Consider the following 10,471-nt stretch of genomic DNA (forward strand, 5'->3'; position numbering starts at 1 on the left):
TGGAACGTGTTAGAAACATCAAGTACATGATCTATGCGAACGTCATCACACTGCAGTCAAGGGGTGGAAGTGACAGCCAAATCGAGGCAGCCCTCTAAGAAGCCATAGTCGCCGTGGAAAAACACCTACGACCCACCGGCATGGAATGTTCACCAACCATGTCAGAACTGCTAGTGATTTCACCGCAACGCGCGCGACGCCCGACAACACCGCACATCAACGTGGTAGCCCAACCTGAACGCCAGTACCACACGTGTCGATGCTCAGAGTTTTGGGTCTGCACCTCTAGCATCTGAACCGGAACTTCGTGACAGTACAGAAGCTCCACGCAGAGCTCTCGCTGCCCTTCCGCTTACTCAAGAAGGTGGCCACGCGGTACCAGGACATAAGAGAAGACAGTCTACTACGACTCATTCAGTCGTTTGCAGTCAGCCATATCTCTTACGTAGCGCCGTTTCACAATTGGAAATTGACGGAGAAGACCAAGGTTCACGCAATGATCAGAAAGGCATACAAGACGGCCCTGGGCCTATGCCCCCACATCAACACGGAACGAATGGTGTGTTGGTAGTTCACAACACACTGGAAGAACTTACAGAAGGCCTGAGAATGGCGCAGTATCACCGTCTGTCCCAGACCAGGACTGGAAGAACGATACTTCAACGCATCGGGATAAACGCGCCGGGGACGACCCCGCAGGTACCAAAGCAGCTACCTCAGGACGTTCTCCAAAGGCTACAGGTTTATCTGCTTCTTAACGAAGTACACGAAGAAAGAAAGTACACCAAGAAAGAAAATGGCGAGAGCCATGATCCTCAGAAAGGGACACACCAATGATCCGCGCGCGTACTACGTGGACGTGGCGAAGTATCCCCACCAGCCAAGCACGTACGCAGCAGCTATGATCGCAGCAGACACTGGAGTGCTGACAACGTCGTGAAGCATACGATGCAAGTCGCCCACGCAAGCCGAGGAGTTTTCAATCGCACTGGCACTGGAGATCTCGGATTGCCGCATGGTTCACAGCGACTCGAAGCCGGCAATAGTCAACTTTGTTACAAATGTGAATGAAACCAGTGCAACAGTATGTTAAATTTAACAATACTGGAAACCAACGTTACCGTCAAGTTGTTTCCTGCGCATGCGGGTAAGCTGGACATGAGCCTGAACCGCAACGAGGAGGCAGATACAGAGGCACAAACGCTAACTAGCCGTGGGTCTTCTTTAACGCATTCCCCGGAACCGGAACGACCTGATGTCGAAGACGAAGAGTATGTCGTCACAACCTATGGCGACGTTCTGCAGTGGTACAGAACGAGTAAACACCTCTACCCACCACCTCATCGAGACCTACAAAGCAGTGAAGCTGCCCCACTACGGCAGTTGCAAGTACAAGTCATATGAACCTCCGTCTGGGCAAAGCACCACTTCCCAGAGGTGTACTCCACAGATATATGCCAACTGTGAAAAAAGGCGCGAGCCACACAGAGACATCTCCTCTGGGACTGTGTACTACCGCCGGCTAACCAAAAAGAAATATCAACTAACATGATCAGCAAAATTATGAGCCATGAGCCAGGCTCTCAAACAGACATGGTCCAGCTTGTGCTTGGCATCCTTGAACGCCTGCGGCTAAAAGCGGCACCCGCACGGATATGAAGCAAGTAGGTTGCTGCTCTGGGGCTTTCGAGCACGCTAGAGTCTTCCTTTAGTTCTCTTACTTCTTCCTCCTTTATGCCGGACCAACAATAAAGTTGTTTCACTCACTCAGCGCATGCAGGGTGAACCATGGTACAGAAGACGATGAAGAGGACTGGCTTGCCCACTGTGCGTGCTGTTCTCAGTCTTGATCAGTGTCATTACACTCGCACTAGGCGTGTCTCGTCTCAATATTATGCCCTAAAACAAGTATATGTGGCAATAAAAAGAAGGAAACTCTATTTTGGAAAGATAAAAATGTGTGCAATAAAAATAAGCTGGCCTATATTACTCTTTTGGGTGACCTAGGGGAGGCGCCAGAAGACTTCTATTTTGAACTCTAGAGCTCACAGACAAGCACTCAATTGTGCAGTGAAGTCTTAAAATGAAAAGTTGGACGAGATACTGAAGTTTCACATGCAAGTACTGATTACCTAAGAAAAGGCATACAACATGGTATTATACACAATAAAGGCATGCACATCTTCACATTCTAAGGTATAGAGCGCTATTGCGTCAATGTGTTTGGAGTAAGCACTGGTGAGGTCGTGCTCACAAGAGAAGCAAGCCAGCTTGTGCGCTCAGATTTGACCACTACAGGCAGCTGGATTCCCGCTGTCTGAGCTGATAGGTGTGGCAGAAACCCTTCTGAAGAAGCTAAAAGTTCGCTCGTGAAAATCGTGGCTGAAAAACGCGCACAATGCGCATGAGAAGCCGATAGTGTTACCCTATTTACACAGGGTAACACACAACTCGAAGAATGTTTCCAACCACCATGGAGTGGGCATAGTGCTTTCTGCATCCTAGAAACTTCCAAAGTTGACCTCGCGAATTTTGAGCGCCGAAGTGCGCGATAGCCTGTGTAGCAAGAAGCATGTCATCCCAATGATGCAATGCGATGGGGGAATAATATACGAGATGCTGCTTTCCTGCGGCAACTCTCATGTGAACCACACTGGGCGCTGCGTACAAGACCATATACGGGAACACCAGCTGTCAATCAAAAACATTAAAATGGGTAATTTGTCTGCTCACTGCGCAGCTTGTGCATGTGAAGTACGATTTCAGCTGACTAGGATACTGGGGCATACCAGAAACACGTCTGCTCGTGAGGTTTTGGAAGCGTTCTTTATTAACATTAAAAGTGGTAGGTGTGTAAGTGGGGCCTTGATATCGCTCTATATACAGTGCAATAGTGTCTTTTTTGATGAATAAGGTGCGTTAGCACGTGATATTTTTTGGCCCGTTTGTACAGTTATAATTGGTTTCCCTATTTAAACGACGCTCTACATTCAATAAAACCCGTTGGTTTATAAATGCAAAGCATTTCTTAGCGAACTTCAGCGACTTTGAGCATATCTATCTATCATCTATCTATCTATCTATCTATCTATCTATCTATCTATCTATCTATCTATCTATCTATCTATCTATCTATCTATCTATCTATCTACGACTTAGCTCTCCAGGTCGTTTCGATAATGGTATCAATACCAAACTTGGTGTGGCATAACGTGACTGTATGAAGAACATATTAGATCAGTCATTACATTAAAACCAGGATACGCATGTCATTAATGTCATGATTTGCATTTTATGGTCCTGCAGCTCTTCGGGTGGTTTTGTTCACATGGCATGTTGCAAAACTTGCATGGTATCAAATGATTGCATGGCGAACACAAGCGACAGACCCTAACATGAAAATCATGACACGCGTGTCATGTAAACACATGACTACATGTCACGCTCATGATGCACTCATGGCCGTTTCGCTTGCGTAACATATTCCAAGTTTGGTATTACGGTATGTCCATAGATGACAAAGGTATGTGGCTGTTGCCCACATGATAATCATGAGATGCGTGTCATGCAGCAACATGAGTACATGTCCCGCTCATGATGCGCTGGCAGCCGTTTCATTGCTTCACTTCTACCAAGTTTGGTATTACGGGCACGAATGGATGACGAAGGTATGATACCGATGCAAACATGATAATCACGACATGCGTGTCTTGTAACAACAAGACTACATGCCACACCGATTATGCACTCACGGCCTTTCGCTAGCTTAGCATATGCTGAATTTTATATTACGTGACGCCAATAGATGACGAAGGTATGTTACTGGTGCAAACATGATATTCATGAGATGCGTGTCACGTGAGAACATAACTACATGCCACAGCCAAGGTGCCAATACATTTCAACGTGACGCGGTGCGCGTTGTCGCCGGCGTTCATTTCACCACGTCACGCCGGCGCTGCCACGCCAGGCGCTGGTCCTGCCATATCTCGCATGCGCGCTCCGCCTTGCGTTGTCCGGCGTCCCTTTGTAACCAAAAGAGGGAGACGCAGTGTTGTCTAGGTAACGCACAGGCGCCAAATGCAGCATGTTGCATTTTGCGCTGGTTGCGGTTGGGCCACGCTGACGAATGCTGGTCGAGCCTGGCGTCAGACTACAGATTGCTCGCGTTTTGCAACGTAGCGTCGCTGTGCCCAGCTGCCCGCGCGTGTTCGCTACATTGGAGTATATTGGGCCCTTCATGATGCGCTCATGGCCGTTTTTCTAACTCCACATATACCAAATTCGGTGTTACGTGACGCCGATGGATGACTGAATCTGGTGCAAACATGATAATCCTGACACGTGTGTCATGTAGGACCATGACACCACACCACACTCACAGCGTGCTTACGGCCGTTTCACTAGCTCCACATATATTAAATTTGGTATCACGTGACGGGAATAGATGACGAAGGTAAACGACACATCCAAACATGATAATCATGACACGGAAGTCATGTACGGAGTCATTTACTTCCACTTCGTAACGTTGCGCTGATGTTAAAGAGACGTGTCAACATTTCTCATTCGTGCTTCGCATATTATCGATTCCAACTGTACGTGGGATCCGACAGTTTTTTTGCAGTCAATCTGTTAAAGTGTTTTCTCTTTATGGTGTCTTTTCTTTATTAGCGAAATTTTTTCTGCATAGATTGAATCAAATAGACCCTCAAGACGTCCTGTTGTCTTTTCTACTATCTAAATTTTCGTGTAAAAATTCAACTTCAATGCCGGTCAAATATAACAATGGCACATAAACACACACACATATCTTCCGAGATTTCTCACCATGAAAACTTTAACAATCTCTCTTTCCCTCGTGTTTCTGCGTGTCTTTCCTCGTGTGCTTTGCCCAGGCTAACGTTTTCTTTCCTCCACCTTGTGCATATGTGTTGCGTTTCCATCAAATAAACAGTCAGTTCACGCTCGTGTTGTGTTATACCTAAGTTTTTCGTGCGTCTTTCATCGTGTTCGAACAGCGCGTCACAAGTGTCGAGCATTCGAGACTCATTTGAAGTACGAGCGATCTTGGAAGCACTACATCACCGTAACATGCCTGAAACATTTGTAAATACCATATCCAACATATAGAAATACTCCGAAGCTGGCCTGCTTCCCTGCAAATAAATAAAGCAGAGGGTGTGGGACGTATCCAGAAATATCGCATATGAAAGTGCTGATTGAAATCCCCTCCAAAAAGTGCGCGGAGTTGCACTTCATCGTCAAAAGCCCGTTCGGTGTGCAGCCTACAGAGTGATCCAGCATAGAACGAACGATGGATGTTGCAGCAGTTTTTCACTGGCGGGGCCTGCAGCGAAAAAGTTTTGTTACTTACACAGGCCTAAATTTGTTCAAGGGTCATAACAAATATTGATTGATATGTGGGGTTTCACGTCCCAAAACCACCATTTGATTATGAGAGACGCCGTAGTGGAGGGCTCCGGAAATTTCGACCACCTGGGGTTCTTTAACGTGCGCCCAAATCTGAGCACACGGGCCTACAACATTTCTTCCTCCATCGGAAATGCAGCCGCCGCAGCCGGGATACGAACCTGCGACCTGCGGGTCAGCAGCCGAGTACCTTAGCCACTAGACCACCGCGGCGGGGCGTCATAACAAATATGAGAAGTCTTAGTGCTTACGTGAGTATGCGTTGCCTAATTGGTAACAGACGAAAAGCATGCTTAATGAATGGATGATGTGCATAAAGTTGAACAATGCTCGCGTAAAGATCACCAATATTCGTCTTTAAATTGGTCTTGGCAAGTGAAATAGCACCCAGCTAGGGTGACGCAAACACATTCTTTACATCGAAGCCTCCCTTTTAGTATTTATGACAAAAGGAACAGTGTAAGTGCTAAAGAGAAGATATTCCAGAATAAACAGCTCGTGGTCGCCTGTCACGTCACTTCCTTGTAATATAGTCAGCGAGTGCAGATTGCTTCGAGAGACTGTTTCCTTTTTGTCTAATTGAGGCGTAGCCTTTTGCTTTACAGTAGCATCAAAGAAAGACATGCGTTAAAAAAAGCCGTAGGAAAACAAAGAACGCGTTGCCCAATATATTCTCAGTGCATCACGTAGATGTTGTGATAGAACAGAATGAAAACGCGGTGGTTCACACAGTGGACCCAAATATGACATAATGACACATTTTCATGCTGTTCTGCCATAATGTTCGCGAACCAAGTAACCTCAATAAAAAGCCTCGTAGTTGTCTCGTCTTTTGAGCCCTGTGCAGGTAACTAAAATGTGTCATCTTATTCGCTACTATATGCTGGACTAGCCACGAACCTCAGTCATGAACTCATACATTTTTTAACTTAGGAAGAAGTGGTACTTCATGGTATTGCGATAGTGCTAGGACAATGTGTTCGCTGCTCTCAAACACACAATGTCCACAATGTCTTCCGGGGCATGCAATACCTGTGAGGCACGGGTCAGTTGTGCCACCTCCTGGCTACGCCACTGCTGACATTCGCTATGGTGTCGTCAGTTCACTATGTGACCACATTTACAGGCACATGGCAGCAAAGAATGTCCAATCATTTGATGATTATGTTTTCAGCCCCGCGCCTCGCCACTGAATCAATGAAGCAGCAAAAACAGCAACAACTTCAGCATCTTGACCTGCGCATGACGCTCACTTCGCGGTAAGCACGTAGAAAACATCAACAAAGATCAACTACACCACTATTGCATGGTATTTCAGTATGCTCTATGAATATCAATTACAATATAGTATTTTCCTCCTTACGTTCTTTGCTTTTAAAGCAGCCACCATCATGTTGAAAGATAGTTCCAGCAGTCAGCTTTTCAGCTTGAAGAAAGCAGGCAACAAAAACTCTGCGAAAACAAGCTGATAAAATGTGTTTGAAAAGACCACGCGATGGCTTGTCATGCGGGTAAGTCTCGTCAGCAAATTTTCTATTAGGCAAAACCTTCATCACTTCTTGAATGGACTAAAATACGTTTCTAGCAAATACCAGAATGGCGTAATTTTTTATGTCCCTCAAAACTTGGAATCATTTTTCCTCTGATTAAAAAAAACGGAGCCCCTTCGTGAAATCCGGATGCAAAACTAACCATGTGAGTAAGTAGGTACCATGTAGGCTAGCATGCATGTATATGATTGCTTTATTGTGTGGTAAAGATTATTACATACCGAGTGGGTAATGCATCAACACAAAGCTGCAAGAACACCGACGCTCGCTTTCCTCCTCTAATACCCCCCCCCCTTCTCTGGCTAATCATTGGCATTTCTGTGGATGTAATTCCCTGTTTTAATGGATGGTCCTTTTCGGCATCATAACAAAATAAGAAGAAATCCTAGTGAAGCTTTTCTCGTCACTACATTACAATACGATTGTGTCAGCCAGCCATCTATTACTCTCTCAGCAAAACAATTTGAATACCGCATACATGCGAGTGCATTCGCCCCTATTCATAAGGTAGTCTATGACTGTGTAGGCTTCTTAACAAGACCACGTGCTTCCGGCTGATATTCTCTTTACGTGGTTCACTTCGCACCTTCCCTGATAATTTCATATGTTTGTCGAAGTTGCTTGCATATGAAGAGTACATTAAAATCCGTAGCATTTCTAAACCATATCTATCTATCTATCTATCTATCTATCTATCTATCTATCTATCTATCTATCTATCTATCTATCTATCTATCTATCTGTCTATCTGTCTGTCTGTCTGTCTGTCTGTCTGTCTGTCTGTCTGTCTGTCTGTCTGTCTGTCTATATATCTATCTATCTATCTATCTATCTATCTATCTATCTATCTATCTATCTATCTATCTATCTATCTATCTATCTATCTGTCTGTCTGTCTGTCTGTCTGTCTGTCTGTCTGTCTGTCTGTCTGTCTGTCTATCTATCTATCTATTTATCTATCTATCTTACATGAGTATATGACGAACATAAATGACAGGTGATGAGGGGAATCTGCCGTCGCTTTGTCTTAGTGCTTTTGGTGCTTTCGAGTCCATTTCAAGCAGTGTTGCGAACCAAGCTTCTCAATGACTGCCACAATGCGTGCGAGCAGCGATATCTTACTGCGGCGTCGTGTCGCTCCCAGTGTTTCGGGTCATACTGGATACAATAAGATGACCTGTCCTTCTAATAGCGCAGTGGTCAGGGTGCTCTGCCCACTTCAATACAATAAATCACGCGGCCAACTTTGCGATAACTTTGATCGTACTAATATACCTGTCTTGTTCAAAATAGCAGCTCAACGGAGAAGTTTCGCAGAGCTATAGTAGCAAGCAACGGGCGGTTAGCTAAGGTGAATTTAAATTCGTGCGTGTCAATAAAAAACATGATAGACGACATGTGCCGCCCGCGGAAGACCATTTATATTTTCTTTCTTTTGTACTGCTAGGGAACTGTCAATACACAAGACTTTCTTCATTGAAAAAACAAACCCAAATCTTGAGGGACAAGAAGCGAAATTATGACGCGGAGAGTGCTCCCGGAAGCATTGCGTAAAGGGCCAACGGCTAACACAAACAACACGACGTAGACGGAGCCGGCGGTCATTCGGGGAGCCAGAAACAAGGTTGGCATTGCGAGCACGCGAAAGGTATCGCCTGTAAAGAAAGCCAGTTTTTTTTTTTTTGTTCTTATTTTTTGCCGTTTGCCATTTCGCGATGGAATTCACGGCCTCTCCGCGGCTTTTCTTACGCGGAGCGCTTAGGACAGGTTACGAATGTTAAGATAACGATTTGGGGAAGGTTGAGAACTAGCTTCCGGACTTCGTTTGTACTGCGTGAGCTACCAACGCCCATTCCCACTTGCCAGCGGAAGTGATGGATACTTATTTTTTCTAAACTTACGTGTGGGCAGGGTATATATACCCGCTTGGCAGCCGTTCCAAGGCAAGAAATCATTGCTGGCAACTTGTCTGCAAGACAAGCACCTTCTCCCGCACTGCTTTTCCCAGTCAAAAAGGATACCACAATTCCACAGAAGACCATGAAGTGTCTGGTGAGATGAAATGTGTATAGTTTATTTACGCATGTTATCCAAGAACTGAATCCATCTGAAGCGCTAGAATTGCGACGGTCGCATAATATTTTCTTTTAGTTTCGATGCTTCAGGTGTGAAGCGACCAAGTTATCAATCATAATTTGATAGTTTCTTCATTCTAGCCGGAAGTTCAAGCTTTTTTACCGTGATATAATCGAATTTAAAATGTGTGTGTGTGGGTGCGTTAGGTGGACAATCATTGATGATATCACTCCATAGTCTAAACATAGTGCACGCAATGAAAATCGTAGGTCGATAACTGTCCAAGTAAATCGAAAACCTGCACATTGGGTAGGCAAAAAGTGTTTTCACATTGATGTGAAAATTTTCTTTTTGACCTTTTATACGTACAACTTCTAAAGAACAAATCACGAATCACGGTATTTGAGAGGTTCTGATGCAGCCGAGAATTCACTATCGGATAGGCGCACTTGGCTGCTCTTTATTCAATTTATTAAGCTTTAGGTTCAGAACATGCTTTTTGCAGCCCCACGGTTACCTAGATGCAGCCATTATGGCTCTTGAACGGTTGAAGTGCTACAATTTAGACAGACAGTGGTATCTAACAGACAACTACGCCAAGTAAAGTGTGTGAGACATTATTTTGTCGTGGCGGAGGTCTATAGAAAGCATACTCTGTTCGTTTGTTTTCAGATGTCACTGCTTGCCCTCTCGGCCGTGATTGCTGTTGTCACGGCTGGCTATGGCTACGGACATGGCTATGGCGGCTATGGCGGATACGGAGGCTATGGTGGATACGGAGGCTACGGTGGATACGGAGGCTACGGTGGATACGGAGGCTACGGCGGCTACGGAGGTTATGGCCATGGTGGTTATGGAGGCTACGGTGGATATGGAGGCTATGGTGGATATGGCGGCTATGGTGGTTATGGCGGCTACGGCGGATACGGCGGCTACGGAGGATATGGTGGTTATGGCGGATATGGTGGCTACGGAGGATACGGCCATGGTGGATACGGCGGCTACGGGCATGGATACAAGCTCATCAGCTACGGACACGGTTACCATGGATAGGTTTATTGTAAAGCAGCGTTTATTGTACTGTAAATAAAGATAACTGTGATATAAACATCATTTTATGGTCGTGTGTAATTTATGGACGACCGTATGTAAAAGAGACACTGCCACACTCACACTTAATTGATACGAATAGACGTCCGTAGTGAAGTAATAGAAACAAATTCAATAGCCTGCTAAAGGCTCAGAGCCCAGGTATTGTGCTCCAGGTATGTTGCCAGAGGTAACAATACATGCTCAAAATCAGATTTACAAGCCGCAAGCGTAGCGCTTTTTCACATAAATAAAACTTGGATCGTGTGCTGTGGCTGCAAATGAGAACTAGTAATTCCTGGCCGTGTATCAGTCCAAACGTT

At 45.2% G+C, this 10,471-nt stretch overlaps 1 protein-coding gene across 1 annotated transcript; it reads left to right on the forward strand.

Annotated features, from left to right (window-relative positions):
• The first annotated feature begins 8,921 nt into the window (after positions 1-8,921).
• On the forward strand, positions 8,922-10,172 carry LOC119178360 (uncharacterized). The gene is made up of 2 exons (XM_075871009.1): positions 8,922-9,035; positions 9,732-10,172. Exons 1-2 carry the CDS (start codon positions 9,024-9,026, stop codon positions 10,110-10,112), a joined length of 393 nt encoding a protein of 130 aa, XP_075727124.1. The 5' UTR covers positions 8,922-9,023; the 3' UTR covers positions 10,113-10,172.
• Positions 10,173-10,471: the final 299 nt, after the last annotated feature.

This window comes from Rhipicephalus microplus, chromosome 1 (assembly GCF_043290135.1).
Source record: "Rhipicephalus microplus isolate Deutch F79 chromosome 1, USDA_Rmic, whole genome shotgun sequence".
Classification (NCBI taxonomy): Eukaryota; Metazoa; Arthropoda; class Arachnida; order Ixodida; family Ixodidae; genus Rhipicephalus; species Rhipicephalus microplus.